The sequence below is a fragment of the Candida theae genome (genome assembly GCF_024610275.1).
Source record: "Candida theae strain CBS 12239 chromosome Unknown scaffold11, whole genome shotgun sequence".
Taxonomy (NCBI): domain Eukaryota; kingdom Fungi; phylum Ascomycota; class Pichiomycetes; order Serinales; family Debaryomycetaceae; genus Lodderomyces; species Lodderomyces theae.
The window spans coordinates 101654-116699 of NW_026261481.1; the positions used below are offsets into that span (position 1 = coordinate 101654).

General features: G+C 39.8%; 7 protein-coding genes across 7 annotated transcripts; 5 read left to right on the forward strand and 2 right to left on the reverse strand. All coding sequences in view use genetic code 12, as the record gives it.

Moving 5' to 3' along the window:
* Positions 1-371: 371 nt before the first annotated feature.
* On the forward strand, positions 372-1472 carry KGF57_004785 (uncharacterized protein; the record flags this gene model as incomplete). Its single annotated transcript, XM_051754331.1, has 1 exon — positions 372-1472. The coding sequence occupies one exon, from the start codon at positions 372-374 to the stop codon at positions 1470-1472; it is 1101 nt and encodes a 366-aa protein (XP_051606697.1).
* A 1437-nt stretch (positions 1473-2909) lies between these two features.
* Positions 2910-3287, forward strand: PGA53 (Pga53p; the record flags this gene model as incomplete). Its single annotated transcript, XM_051754332.1, has 1 exon — positions 2910-3287. One exon carries the CDS (start codon positions 2910-2912, stop codon positions 3285-3287), a length of 378 nt encoding a protein of 125 aa, XP_051606698.1.
* Positions 3288-3992: 705 nt separating this feature from the next.
* On the forward strand, positions 3993-4883 carry ILV6 (acetolactate synthase regulatory subunit; the record flags this gene model as incomplete). The annotated part of the gene is made up of 1 exon (XM_051754333.1): positions 3993-4883. One exon carries the CDS (start codon positions 3993-3995, stop codon positions 4881-4883), a length of 891 nt encoding a protein of 296 aa, XP_051606699.1.
* An 822-nt stretch (positions 4884-5705) lies between these two features.
* On the forward strand, positions 5706-9119 carry ZCF27 (Zcf27p; the record flags this gene model as incomplete). The annotated part of the gene is made up of 1 exon (XM_051754335.1): positions 5706-9119. The coding sequence occupies one exon, from the start codon at positions 5706-5708 to the stop codon at positions 9117-9119; it is 3414 nt and encodes a 1137-aa protein (XP_051606700.1).
* A 283-nt stretch (positions 9120-9402) lies between these two features.
* HAP3 (Hap3p) lies at positions 9403-10417 on the forward strand (the record flags this gene model as incomplete). The annotated part of the gene is made up of 3 exons (XM_051754336.1): positions 9403-9499; positions 9567-9805; positions 9866-10417. The coding sequence occupies 3 exons, from the start codon at positions 9403-9405 to the stop codon at positions 10415-10417; spliced, it is 888 nt and encodes a 295-aa protein (XP_051606701.1).
* Positions 10418-10744: 327 nt separating this feature from the next.
* On the reverse strand, positions 10745-11842 carry KGF57_004790 (uncharacterized protein; the record flags this gene model as incomplete). The annotated part of the gene is made up of 1 exon (XM_051754337.1): positions 10745-11842. The coding sequence occupies one exon, from the start codon at positions 11840-11842 to the stop codon at positions 10745-10747; it is 1098 nt and encodes a 365-aa protein (XP_051606702.1).
* Positions 11843-12189: 347 nt separating this feature from the next.
* KGF57_004791 (uncharacterized protein) lies at positions 12190-14877 on the reverse strand (the record flags this gene model as incomplete). Its single annotated transcript, XM_051754338.1, has 2 exons — positions 12190-13343; positions 14208-14877. 2 exons carry the CDS (start codon positions 14875-14877, stop codon positions 12190-12192), a joined length of 1824 nt encoding a protein of 607 aa, XP_051606703.1.
* Positions 14878-15046: the final 169 nt, after the last annotated feature.

The following is a 15046-nucleotide window of genomic DNA, read 5'->3' on the forward strand; positions in this document are numbered from 1 at the left end:
TCTCGATGGCATGGACAGACATGCCGGTGATGGCTATAGTGGTCCGGAGCAATCATAAAAGGAATTTGCTCTGTTTATTAAGTGGAAGCAAAGAGAAAAAAAAAAAAAAAAAATAGAATTTTTCGCACACTACTGAGTTTAGTACAACCGTTAGCCGTTCCTGGTGGAGATGGACAGACACAGATACGCTAATAGCACGCTATTGTTATAAAACAAGTGTTTATCTCCGGTATTACGTTTGTTTCTATTCTTTTTTTATTTTTCTATTTTTGAGATGAACTAAAAGCATATATAAAGAAGCCACAATTTCCCAAAAATTCACTAAAATCTCTTCTTAGAACCACTAACGTATATACCTGGCACTATAAAACATGGCATTTAAAACTCCTTTACTTGAATACAAAGCTTGGGCTTACAAGAATGGTAACCACCCCATTGAGCTCATCCAAGAGACTGTCAACTTGGTGAAATCCGCCAACGGAGAATACATTGCCCCCGATGGCAAAATCTTGATCAAGATCAACTATGCTTCATTGAACCCGGTTGACTACAAATTGTACAAGGCCAAACCAGCCTTCCTCAGTCTCATCAACTCAAAACAAGGATTCGGTAAGGATTACTCCGGACAGGTTGTTTCAATTGGTAAGAACACCGCCACTAAAGTCAAAGTTGGTGATTTGGTCCAAGGTATCCAAGCACCCATGCTTGATAGAGGATCATGTGCCGAGTACTTGCTCCTCGATCCAACCAAGTCACCAATTGCAACTAAAGCCACCAACATCGATCTTGCTCACGCCGCTTCATTCCCATTGGTGCTCGGTACCGCCATGCAAATCTCAAAAGGCTTGAAAATAACTGGGGAAAAAATCTTGATTTTGGGTGCTGGTACTTCAGTTGGAAGATATGCGGTTCAATTGTGTAGATTGAAGGGAGCTAAAGAAATTGTCACCACGAATTCGGGAAAGAATGAGGAATTGATTAGGGAATTGGGTGCAACTTCACAGATTGATTATAGAAAGAACCCAAATATCTTGCAACAGGTTTTAGAGAGTGTTAAGGAATCGGGCCCATTTGACCATATCTTGGATACTGTTGGTGGAAAGGAATTGTTTCCTGAGATCAAAACCATTTTGAAGAAAGGTGGTGCTTACCATACAACCAACCCTGGTAGTTCCACTTTTGCATTCCTTGCTTCTACCTTGAAGAAGAAGTGGGCTGCTTGGGGATTCCTTGGTTATGATTATAGCTTTGGATTCTTGGACTATAATGGAGGCTGGATTGATACTGCTAGAGATTTGGTTCAAGATGGTAAAGTTAAGATTTTCATTGATTCTGTTTATCCATTCAATGATTTGCATGCAGCTGTTGAAAAGTTGAACAGTGGTAGGGCTCAAGGTAAGATCTTGTTGGAAGTTGAAAAACCAACCAAGGAAGAGGAGTTGGAGGAGACAAGACAAGGTACACAATTGTAAGCTGGAGAGAGATATTACGTTATACATAGGTAGAGACTTTAATTTTTAATTGCAGATTAGTGTCAGAAACTCTTTCATAGCTCTTTGATAAGCATGGCTACGATTGAGCGCACTCTTTAACGTGCCAAGATTATGTAACTTTTATAGTCGTCTTAGTTCATGTTGCATTTTTTGTAAAAATAATAATCGCCTGCCAATTACCCTTTAAACTTTCTTACTTGCGATATCCGCTTGGTTCGTTTCGCGATCTTGTATGTCCATTCGCACGGCTATATTCGCTCCATTTCGGTAGCTGCATTTCGAATCAACATGGCATTTTTCAAAAGCACGAAAGTAGCGAAAATTGAGATGAAATGCTCTCGTAGAGTACCTAACTTTATCACGAATAAATAACATTTGCTACTTGGCGTTACATTCATTTGTAACCATTTCGTAATAATAATTTTTGTGGTTTTCTTTTCTTAGACTCGTGTGATGCTTAAAAATTTGGTCGAGAATTAGCAAGTTCTAAAAATAATAATAGGAGGGAATCTCTCTGGTAGTTGTATTCATTCCAAGTGTACAGGATGAGAAGCTGAGCTGGACCACCACCTTTTCTTTGTGGTTTTTTTTTTGCAAATGCGGCGATTTTCGCATCGATCTAAAGAGCTATTGTTTCATCTAATGTTTTCAAAGTCTCGAACAAAAAGATGAGATGATCTGACGGTGCTCAATTTGCAAAGCAAGGGGCCGCGACAGAAGACGAGCCTCTCGATACAATCTACACATTCAATGTTGATGTCAATCGTGCATGAAAAAAAGAAAAAAGAAAAAAGAAAAAAGAGAAAGCGCAAAGCGCATGCTGCAAACTTTTCTATCTCATTTACATTCAATGCATGACCTGATATACGATGGAATCGGTCCAAGTTACACAAGTGTTGATGAGCCACCCTCAACACATTCAAATCCCTGGAAAGTTGACGATGGATAAAGTTTGTCTCATTTTGAACAATTGTACACGCATGTAACCGCAGGCTTTTTGTGGTATTTAGGTGAACAGTGCACTACCCAATTATTACACAAAGCGCATACTATAAACTATGGAAATAGTATACGTTACTCACTTTGTAATAGCAATCTAAAGTTTTAAAAGGAGTAAGTAATAGAGAGAAAGAGATAGAGAGAGAGAAGCAGAGCCATTCGAGTCAGCCAGTCAATAACAAAGTCGTAAAGCGTGTAAATGATCACAAATTCACCTCCTGTTAACACTCCCTGTATTGTTCTGTCGCAATTATATGAACTTGAAATTGTTCTTCGGTAACATATCATCTCTCTCACTTACACACACATATATATAAATATATATATATATATATAAAGCGCTTGAAATTTCCTCTCCTTTTTTCTTTTTTGTTGCATTTTTTTTTTTTTTACATCACACCCACTCCACACAACAACATGAAGTTCGCTACTGTTTTCACTCTCGCTACTGTCACTTTGGCCTTGAACTTGGACCAAGTTAGATTGATCAATGACAACGAATTGGTCATCCAAGATACTGAGTATGGTTACCCAGCAATTGTCAACTTGAAAGAAGAAGATTCTGAAGTTGATGCTGAAGCCAAGAAGACCAAGGTCACTACCACCACTTCATCTCACGTCACTTCTGCTACCACCACCACCACCACCACTTCCTCCCACTCGTCAAAGAAGCACTCTTCTACTTCCACCAAACACAAGACTTCAACTCACTCCATCACCAAGACTGCTGGTGCCGATGCTGTTGCTGCTAGTGTAGGTGGTCCATTGTTGGTTGCCTTGGGCTTGTTGTTGTAAGTGAGTCTTGCTAACGTGACCTGATCTGCTGGAGACATTTGAGCATCTCAACGTTTCACAAAAAAAAAACATTACTACTTAATTTTAGTTGACAATTATTCCTTTTTAATATACAGTAAAGTTAATTTGAACAAAGGACAAGAAGAGGAGCTAGAGGAGTGTAGCCTTAGCAGCTATATTGTGCTTCTGAATTCTTAGAGAAGTAGCTCCTCCTTTAAGAACAAATAGCAACCAGTAGTGCAGTAAAATACTCCACGTCGGTTTCAAGACTAGTCAAAGTCTGCTAGATAATGTACTATGTAGCAACAGTAATCGTCACTGAAAGGAGCGTTATAGTTATGGCTGCAAAGCACCTCAAACGATTGTGTATCTTGCTTGCATGCCCGGTGTAGGCGCCGGTATCGATTCTTCCGTATGAGCGGAGAAAAAAAAAAAAAAAAAAGCTTTCTTTCCTTCCCCACGGCACAAGGTCCGAAGTCGACCCGTTACATTTTTTCTGGTCGAAAAATGCCAGCACGAATTGCGTCGCATTGCGGCGCCCAAGACGACCCACAGACAGAACGTCCATTTGTAACATTTAGTGACTCACTACTGCAGGAGAAAAAATCAAAAAAAAAAAAAATTATCAATACAAATACACTTCAAAATTTTTCATCAACTTCCATCAACCCTGTGTGATCTGTACAACACCCTCATCCGACAAAGATGTTTAAAAGACCATCTGCTCTCTTGAGGCAGTCAATCAGAGGAAAATCATCAAGCTCAACCTCAGCTTTAGCTTACAAGACTTTGCATCGCAATCAAAAACGACCACCATTACCAACAATAGATACACCAAACTGGTCTGCCAATGCAGCTGTTTCATCAATCCTTTATGAGACTCCAGTCCCTTCCAAGGCTCCACCAAAGCAACATGTTCTCAACTGTTTAGTTCAAAATGAACCCGGTGTCTTGTCTGGTGTCTCCGGTACATTGGCAGCTAGAGGGTTCAACATTGATTCGTTAGTTGTTTGTAACACCGAGGTTAAGGATTTGTCACGTATGACTATTGTTTTGAAAGGTCAAGATGGGGTTGTGGAACAAGCAAGAAGACAAATTGAAGACTTGGTGCCAGTATATGCGGTCTTGGACTATACCAATGCTGAGATCATCAAGCGTGAATTGCTCTTGGCTAGAGTGTCATTGTTGGGACCCGAATATTTCCAAGAGTTGATTGCAACCCATCAATTGCATATCGATGATGCGTCCTCGATCCCCGACTTATCAGCAACCGAGTCAGCCTTCCATCCTTCAAATTTAGCTCCAAGTGAAGCTTTGAGACAAAAACACACGCATTTGGATCATATAACCACACTTACCAAGCAGTTTGGTGGTAGAGTTGTTGATATCAGTGACCGTAATGTCGTTGTTGAATTGACCGCCAAACCAAGCAGAGTTTCGGCATTTATTACATTATTGCATCCATTTGGTATCTTGGAATTGGCAAGATCTGGAATGGTGGCCTTGCCTAGAACTCCTTTGACCGGTGCTGATGAAGACGAAGTACCTATAGATGCTTCTGATATTGTCGACGCTTCCCAATTACCACCAGGTTAAACCAATTTCCGAGAAGAGCATTTTTGTGGTTCTTGGCAGTATATATATATATGTACTCGAGCTTTGTATAATATTTGTGAAATAGGAGCTGTTATATTTACTCCCCATTTCCATGTTGCAGTGCCTTGTAGTACACACTCTAAACTCATATTTTCATATAAACGTGCAAGGTCAAGATTGCAGAGGCTGCCCGGTTTTGCCCTTGAAGATGAACCTTTGAATCTGTAAATGCAATAAGCGCAATTTGCATGCGATGCCACACAGACGCAAGCTGTGAAGGTTGAATCCAGATAGTATAAATTGATCTGACTACACAAGTCCTTCTTCATATCTCCTCTCCCTAATTAATTCAAACTGTGCTTTGGCTCTCTGGTTCATACTGCACCCCCTCCCCCCATTCAGTAGCTCTCACTGTCATTCTGAGCGAAGTGGACCATATATCTCTGTTTTGTGTAACTTGTGAAAAATTACAGAAAGAAAAAAAAAATTGTGAACCGAAATTATTATCTTGACCAACACCACACAAGATTACCCCAATACTCAAAATACGACGCTGCACTTGCACGCAAGTTTAATCACCTAAAGTTTGAAAACAACATCCCGCCTTTACACGAAAACAAATTCGCCTTTGTAATACTTTGATCTATATTCACGGATGCAAATATTACACCACGGGGTAAGGAAATTCGCCAATTTGCAATTTATAAAACTTTAACAATTTACTGTACCTGGAATCGTTTAGACTGGCTTTCTACGAAGAGAAGTGTGCTACATAAAATCTATACTACCGTCTTCTCAGAAGGGTTTTAGTGGCAAAATACAATGTTGAATCAAGACTCAAGGACAAGTGAGAATGTACAGGATACTCCGCAACAACAGCCTCCACCACCGGCACCAGTACCACCACCAGCCCCAGGTCTGTACTATGTGCAACAGTATCCAGTTGGCTACTACCAAACACCACCAGTGCCAGAACCACCACACTACCCAGGTCAGCAGTTCCGCCTCCAACAACAGCAACAGCAGCAACAGCAGCAACAGCAAGTACCTTTAGTACATCAAATAAGCCCTCGAAATGACCACCCAACGCAACAAAATGTCCAGCAACCACTCCCGGTACAAGCTCCTCCAGGACTACCGCAGCCATACTACACACCCACGTATCCACAAATTTCCCCCATTGCACAATATGTGCCGACTTCCACCCATCCTCAACCCAATCATCAACTGATTCAGTATCAATATCTTTCTCCACCACAACAGCAGCCACAATCTTATGCACCACCTATATCAACGAGCCATAGATCAGTTCGATTCCAAGAGGATCCAAATTCAAGTCAATTTCGATCTCAGCTGCCGGCAGTAAAACAGGAATTTGACAGAGAGCAAACTTCATCCTCGGTGGTTGCTCCTCTTCCTCTTAATCCACCTCCTACCACTGTGTCTTCATCAACTCCCTCGGAAAGCTCAACAAAACTGAAACGTCAAAGTCCATCTCCAGAGAATCCTCTTGTGGAAGAACGACAGTCGAAAAAGCGACCTCCACCGGTGAGCAAAATATTATCAAGAACTTCTGCTACTTATCCAAGGAAAAGAGCACTTACCGCATGCGACACTTGCCGAGTAAAGAAAACAAAGTGTGACAATGTTCGACCTCACTGTGGTTCTTGTGCTCGAAATGGCAATACAAACTGCCAATATAGTACTGGTGATCAACTCAATGACTACTCAAGTTATGACCCAGCATCATTGAACATTTTGACAAAGTTGGACGTTATAATGAGGGATTTGAATCAGATGAAGGACACCCAGCAGAAGTGTAGTCATGAATCTGCAGAGAAGCGAGAGACCAAGACTGATGCAAACGGATCAGTACATAAAAGTGCAAAGAGTGGTGTTCCCGAGTTTGATACTTGTATCTGGGACATGTCAGCCACCTCAATCATCAACTGGAGCATGTTTAAGCAAGACTTGCACGTCTCGGCAGAAGAGGTTGAATCCACCAAGCACAAGTTGCTAAATGTATACGATAGAAACAATTTCATCCGCCATGGTAAAAGTGAAGCAATACATTCATATGAGGAAAAGATCAACGACTTTAAAATAGCTGAACAATTGTTGATGAAGAATTTCACCAGTATAATCAATTCATTCTTTGTCAATATGTACACAAAGTTGCCCATCTTGAATGTGTGTGAGTTTTTCACTGTGTTGGAATTGTATCAATTCTTACTATCCAAGATGCCACAACTTACATTTGTGCGATTGTTGGAATTGTTTGAAAGTGAGGATTTGCCTCAACTGATTTTCCAGGTGTATGAAGAACTGAAGATTGAGTTGAACAATTGGGAAATTGAGAAATTGAACCTCTTGGTGGAATCAATTCCGTTGATCTTGGTCATTTCTGCTCTTGGTGTTTCGGCCATACCTGTGAATTTGGACAATTTGACTACATTCAAGACCTCGTTACATGAATCAGCATCAATTTCGATTGGCTCCTTGTGTGGTTCAAACAGCTTTGAAGGGATTCCCGCCACATTCACTACAAATAGGACACTAATTGCTTACAAGTTACTCACATACTCACAATCCATCATCCATATGTTTCCATTTGTTATGAAGGAAAATACAATCCGGTCAGCTCAGTACTACTTGTTAAAAAGTCAATTGCATTTGCAGAATAACAACCCATTGCGAGCACACAAATTCATTGTAAGTGCCAGCAGGAACATTATGTACTACCTACAGAAAACAAACGGCGGTAAGAGTATAAGTGACGGTGAAAAAAGGGATGTCCTCGACCGACTTTTTTGGATTTGTTTGAAACTTGAGTGCGAGTTGAATATCGAATTGTCTCCCTTTGTTTCATTATCAGGAATACATCATTTCCCTCCCACTGCATTATTCCCCAAAGTCCCCGATCCAATTACGGAAGAGCTGAAGGGCAAGTATAGTAGTTCAGTCTTGAAATTAACCCAAAAGTATGATGACCAGTATATGTGGTATTATTTTTTGACAGAGGTGGCAGTGAGAAAGGTGGATAATAAAATGCTTGATGATTTGTACTCGTTGGAATCAACAGTTAGCCATGCTTGGGATCTGGACAAATTTGCAAGTGAAACAGTTTGGACTGATTTCGTCAAGTACTTGAATCAGTATAATGGAATCATCAACTCCTTGACTCCTGAAATTCGATTTTTTGTATTGCAGGAAATCGATACAGAGCATATTTACAAGCGTATCAAGAAAAAGTACGATCGAGTCAAAGAAAAAAAATCGAATGGAGTCAATGCAAAACCTCAAGAAGAGCCAAGTGACTTGTACAATGATATCTTTGACAATTTGGATGACTTTCTCATTGATGATGACTTGCTACTCCGTGCACAATCAGAATCCATAATGTACATCAAAACAAGAGTCTTGACATCAAAGTTGTTGCTATTTCGTCCATTGGTGTATTTGATTTTGGAGGACAAAGTGCCCCTACCGGAATTGATTAATGCGGCAGTTTCTGTGATTGGTTCATCTATTCCACAACAACAAAAGGCTTCTTCACTCGAATCTGATTATGGATATGATACGCCGATTACTTCATCTGCCTCAAACACAATTTGTGACTCTAATGATTTCTCAAGTGTGTTGGAGATTGATCTAGATTTTTTCAATTTGAACAACGCACCATTGTTTTATCAGAAACAGCATCCCGATGAAGATTTCTCCAATTTGATTGAGTATACAAGAAAGGAAAGCAATGATGAGCTTGATGACAATGTGGATTTGAATATTAATGACATGGCCAGTGCTAGAGCCAAGATTTTGCGCATTTTTTTCCGAAATCTAATCTCGATTCCCAAGTTGAACATCCCTCGATTAGCATGCCATCGTCATCCTGGAAGTTGGTACTACATTCGGAATTTGTTCATTGGAAGTGTCATGCAATACTTAATGTTTAGAAAAATTCAGCACGTTATAATCACAGCCAGCACGAATAAAGAGTTGCAAAATATGTTGATGCAATCAATGTGTGGGGCTAGAAGTGAAGGTGTTCATTCTGGAGACACTGGTACGACCCCGTCATTTGAATCCATAGTGCAAATGATTTCCAGTGTTGTTGGAAAAGAGAGCATTGTTGCCAATTTGGAACATCTGAAGATTGTGTTTGAGTATTGGAAAGATGAAGTAGGTGATTGTGCTGTATATCAAGAGTTTGTGACTAGAATGTTGGCAGAGTTGTAATGTGTGAGCTATAGCAAAATAAGAGAAAGGAGCAGGACCACTTCTCCAACTGATCTTTTTGATAACTTTAATTTTTTTTTTTGCTTTTTTGTCTCTCTTTCCAAAATTGCACACAATTTCTACTCCGATCTCGCTAATTATTAGATGCAAAAAAAAAAAAAAAATAAAAATAAAAATAAAAAATAAAAAATAAAAATAAAAACATAAAAATAAAAATCGCCAACCACAACAACTCTTCTTCAAATAGGAGTAATACAAACGCAGCACGGATTGTTTCTTAGTAATGTCGAATGTGTTTAACGAGAGTCCAATAGACAAAGATTGGAATAATAGTGATTATGAGATCAAAGAGCAAGACCGGTTTTTGCCAATTGCCAACGGTATGTGAATAACAAAGTGAACGTGTGAGACCACGATAAATAGTAAATTACTAACTTGCTTTCCAAGTTGGCCGTGTAATGAAGAAAGCTTTACCCGAAAGAGCCAAACTATCAAAAGAATCAAAAGAGTGTGTTCAAGAATGTGTCAGTGAATTCATTTCCTTCATTACGAGTCAAGCGGCTGATAAATGTAAATTAGAGAAACGGAAGACATTAAATGGTGAGGATTTATTATGGGCAATGTACACATTGGGGTTTGAGAATTATTCGGAAACGCTCAAGATATATCTTGCAAAGTATCGACTGGTATGTTGAATGGGAAGGAAATTGCATATGATATCGATTTGTTTTACTAACTCGAAGCAGTATGAGCAGCAGCATGCGTCGATTAAACCACCAAGAAGGAAAGTCCACAAGAAAAAGACGAAACTGGAAAAACAATCATTGGTGGAGGAAGAGACGGAAGATGAATACAATGCCGAGTTTGACCAAGATTTTGGTAATAATACACTCAATGCAGCGAAATATTTCCAAGAAAACAATTTGACCGAGTCAAGTTATTCAGTTCCGGTAGCAGCAACACTGGGAGTTGCATCATCCTTCCCCTTACCTAATGACTATTTCCCAGGACAGGGTATTGAAGATACAGGTGCTGCGAGTCTACAATACTTGACCCAACAAGACATACAACAAGAGCAATTGCCGCTATTTCCTCAAGCATATACTCAACTGCAGCCGGGTGCCCAGGCACTACATACGCAACTGCGATCTGGACAGTTATACACCCCACAAGAACAAGCTTATAACATGGGTGGCGTGAGCGATGTACAGAAGCAACTAAATCAGGAGGGCCAGGGCGTGGGGATAGTTTTGAGGAGTTCAGTTCCACAAGCAAATGCAAGACATCGACATCGTTAGGGGTGACATTAAGTTGTTGGTTGTATCTGAATCGAAGCTACATACAAGAATGGAAAGGGTCGAAATGTATCGAATTGCGAAACCAAAAAAAAAAAAAAAAAGCTATCAGGATGTCAGACTGTATATCTACAAAAGCCCCATACTCAACAAGAAACAGGATCACGTATGGGTTTTAGCAGTATCGTGAAAGCTCGAGTATGAAAAGAATAGTATTACAAGGAACGTGATGGAAGAACAAATGAAATACAACAAAATCTCTCCCTGAATACATAGCTTAACAAGTACATTACTAATATCAAACTGATTGTCAAATGACGAAGTAACTCTCTACTCAAACGGATTCTGATTCTCTTGACTTGGCTTTTCAACCTCCAATACAATCTTACCTTGAGCTCTTCCGCTCTCCAACTTATCGATAGCTTCACGCAACTCACCAAATGGATAAACCGAATCAACAAAAATTTGTACTTCGCCCTCCTGAATCAAGTCTCTAGCTAAATCAATCCACCCTTTGTTTTGAAAATTGGAGCTAAGCAAACCGCGAATATATGTGTAGTTTGTCAATCCCAAGAAAGAAATCAACATTCTGACCCTTGATTTGAAAGATGCTATTTTGGAATTTGCATCGTCACCCACAATAGTGTAGTAAATACCACCTTTTTTGATTACGTGGTCAATTTCTGGGAACAAGTCCCCTGTACCCCAACAATCGAGAATGTAGTCAAATTGTCCACTGGACTTGACACTCTCCAATACTGGAGTCAAGTAATTTGGGTACTTGTGATAGTCAATTTGGGAAGTTGCGCCCAAATCCCTAATCAAATCACTCGTCTTGTTTGAATTGGTAGTGACAATCTCTTTAGCGCCTCCAATTCTGGCCAATTGCACAACGTACCTACCAACTGAAGTACCAGCACCAATGACGAGCACTTTGCTATCTCTGAGTTTCATCTTGCGGGTCATTTGCATGGCAGTTCCCAAAACCAATGGGAATGATGCTGCTTCAATCAAGTCGATGTTTGTTGGGACAGTAGTGATGGGTGACCAAAATGGATTCACCAACAAGTATTGAGCACATGAACCACCTCCCCAGATTGGCCAATTCAATCCTTGAACAAGGTCACCCACTTTGACATTGGTGTCGGTATTGGCGCCGATTGACACAACTTGTCCCGAAAAGTCTTTACCAAACCCCTTTTTCAGATTGTAGAAGGAAGAGATCCACGGTGTCTTCTTGTAAACCTTGTAATCAACTGGGTTCAATGATGCATAGTTGATCTTGACGAGAATTCTTCCGCGTGGAGCAACGTATTCACCATTGGGTTTTCTCACCAAGTCAATTGTCTCATCCACAATCTGAATTGGTGTTTTGCTGTAACTATACGTATGGGCTTTGTATGTTATTGATGGTACTTTGAATGTCATGATTGTAGCAGGTGTGGAGTATAAAGAAAGTTAACTAGGAAGAAGAAGGAATGATAAAAAATAAAAAATAGTAGAGCAATCATCTGACTATCTATCTAATTTGTGAAAATGTGTAAATTGAGATGGGTAAACTTTTGTGTCAACTTCGCTTCCGCTTTTCCCATCCGCCCCATTCATAAAGTTGCGCTTCAAACCCTGCACGTGATTGCGTCTATCTGTAACGACAACTTTAGTGAACTTCTATCCACTATCGACTAAAGTGTTTGTAACTACTCCTATATCAAAAGACTCTACATTAATTAAATGAGCTATATATATGTATTTCTTGTACCAGACAATTTAAATATTTATTCTTCTTCTCCATGTACATAGGGTGGAGGCAAACTATTCAACGTTATTTGTTCATCATCAGAATTAACTTCTGAATAAGCGTCATATGTGAAATGACCATCATCATCATCGTCATCGTCCTCGTCCCCCTCGGCATCGTATACAGCCCCTTCTACACGACTCTTATTGCCTCCTTCACGTTTATTCCTGGAAACCGTGGCCCAAAAATCCGGTGGGAAATCATTCGCTCTGTCATCTTCCTCTTCATCAATTTCTGATCTCTGCAATAGGATATCGGCATTGAATTTGTTATATGCTGGCGGTGCCGGTCCATTTCCTTCCAAGGGTGCGTATTTCCAGTTTTTGACGTTTGCTTCAATAAACACAAATCCACGTTGTCCAAGATTGACATGAACTGAACAAATGTTATTGGCTCCAATAGTGGGGAAAATTTGTCCATTGCGTGGAGGCTTGAAGTTCTTGATATGGCCACCTAGTTTTGATTCACTGATTTTTTTACCATTGCGAGTGAAAAAGATTGTTCCTGATCTGGTTCTATAACCAACTCCAATCACATCGCCTTTGACCAATTTGGGAAATGGTGGTTCTGAAGTTAAGTGGAATGGCTGATTGTGTCTTCTGTAGCCATCTGAATCATAACTTACTGAATGAGGGTGGCGTCCGGGTAGTCTAAACCACGGGTAAGGCTTGATTCCAAGACCAATGGATATTAAAGTGTCATTTGCATCAGACTCTTCAGAAGCTGACGTTTCAGGTAATGAATATATCTTTGCTTCGTAGTAGTACACTTCATTTCTCATGGGTATGGGTAGATTAGTTTGGCATGAACATTCAAAATTTTTGAAAAAATTCAACTCCGTCTTGTTAACGATTAACAAATCGTTATTGGTCAACATTTGATCCTTGGCGAATTCATATGCATTGATTCCCTTTTCCTGAATAGACAAGTTCTGGCTCAAGGTTAAATCACCAATATAGTATGGATTCAGTTCGAGAAACTCTCTTGATTGGAAAAACAACTCTTGTTCATCACTGTTCAACTCAAGGTATGCTTGGTTTTCTTCTTCTCTTCTTAATTCATCTTCGGTAGTTCTATTTGATCTTCGAACCAAGTAAAAGATTACTATGGAGATGGAAACGATGCCAAAGACTGACAGTAGAGTGATGATGACCACAAGTAATGCGGTGCTGAGTTCTCCCTTCTTGTCGTGTGTGTGGTTGTATGGCGGTATTATCTCTGGCTGATCTAGTTGAAGGTACATGGTGGGCGGGAAGATGTGGAGCAACGTAAGGTCTAGAGGGGATGGCGCTCTATTGAAATTTGGCGAATAATTTGGTTTTTTTTGTGGAAGCGAAGTGGATATTCCTTTGTTTCAAAAAGCTCTGTTGGTTTTTTTCAGTGACAGTCTTAACAGTGAGTCAATCTTCTGTTTGAATCGAATGCTATGAGATGGAAAGAACTTGATTACTGTTTTCTAAATTAATCGCCTACTGATAACGAGAGAATTAGAAGGAAGTTGATTTTTTTTTTTCATCTCATTTTTGTCATTCATTTTCTTCTCCCTCTGTTTTTTTTTTTTCTAATCAAAATAAATTTCTTTTTTTTTTTTTTATCTTATTTTTGTATTGGAGTGAAAGCTACCACTTCTTATTGCAAGCTTAAATGAGAAGGGCCAAGAAGGTGGACCAGATGTCAATGTTTTGAGAGCTAAGTAGACGTCAAACTCAGTATATAACTTGTATTGTACATAATGTAAAGCTGAATCTGCCTGTAGAGAGTATCAGGCTATACTCTCAAGTTCAGCGTCGTCAAAAACCGAGCTGTAATAGTGATGGACTCTACAGAAGTAGCCCGTCCAATTGAAGGTCAAGTGCATGAATATTGTGAAAATCACCATTGAAGTATCGAGAGTAAAGAGGTATACTTCTTCTGACTGAAGCTGTCCTTTATATCCCTCAATCATTTCAACACAACGAAAGACTGACCTCACCATCAAAAAGACGCAACTTAAACCCAACACCATCAATGCATGTTTCCAATTTCCTATCATTGGGAACGATCTTTCCAACGTACTTGCAACTTTTGTAGGGTTTGACCAAATTTTCATGGCAAATCTTAAAAGCACCCAACAAAACCCGGCAAAGAAGAGAAATTGGACAACCACTCCTGTGATGACCAAGGCTTTAGCAATTTTCTGTAAGCTGTCAGATTGGGCAACCTGTAAACCACCACCACCAGCTTGTACAAAAAGTGTGACTATGTCTCCAGTGACAAAAACTTTAGAAAGATAGCGTAAAGGCACCTTTGAGTATGCTTCAGCGTCAAGGCTTGTAACTAATTCACAAAATATCATGTAAGTGCTTGCCAAAATGAGTGTGGGTCCAATCAAAATGAAGACCGACTGTATCACGTAGGGCATGAGTGATTCCGGATTTTTGCAAGAAGCAGCCCTGGCGGCGAATCCAATAATTTCTAAAACGATCCCTACAATAAGCGGAACCATCACATTGCAATACCTTTTTAACTTCTTTGCCCTGATCCGACCAGTAAACTTTACGTATTTGGAAACAACAAAATAAGTTTCAACAATTGCAAGGATCAGGAAAATCACAGTGAAATAAATTGCAAGCCATAACTGAGGCTTGTATTGGTAGAACAGATAGCTGACTGATTCCTGGGACATGACAGCTTGTTCAGTGAAGAGACGAAGAGTCTAAGCTGAAAGAAAAATTCAAAGGCTTTTATGCTTTTGCTTTTGCTTTGACTGAGTGTAATTGGGAGGAAGGGTAGGGGAGGGGGGGGGATAGATAAGATGAGGCTTTTCACAACTCCGCCCAATTTTTTCCGAATAA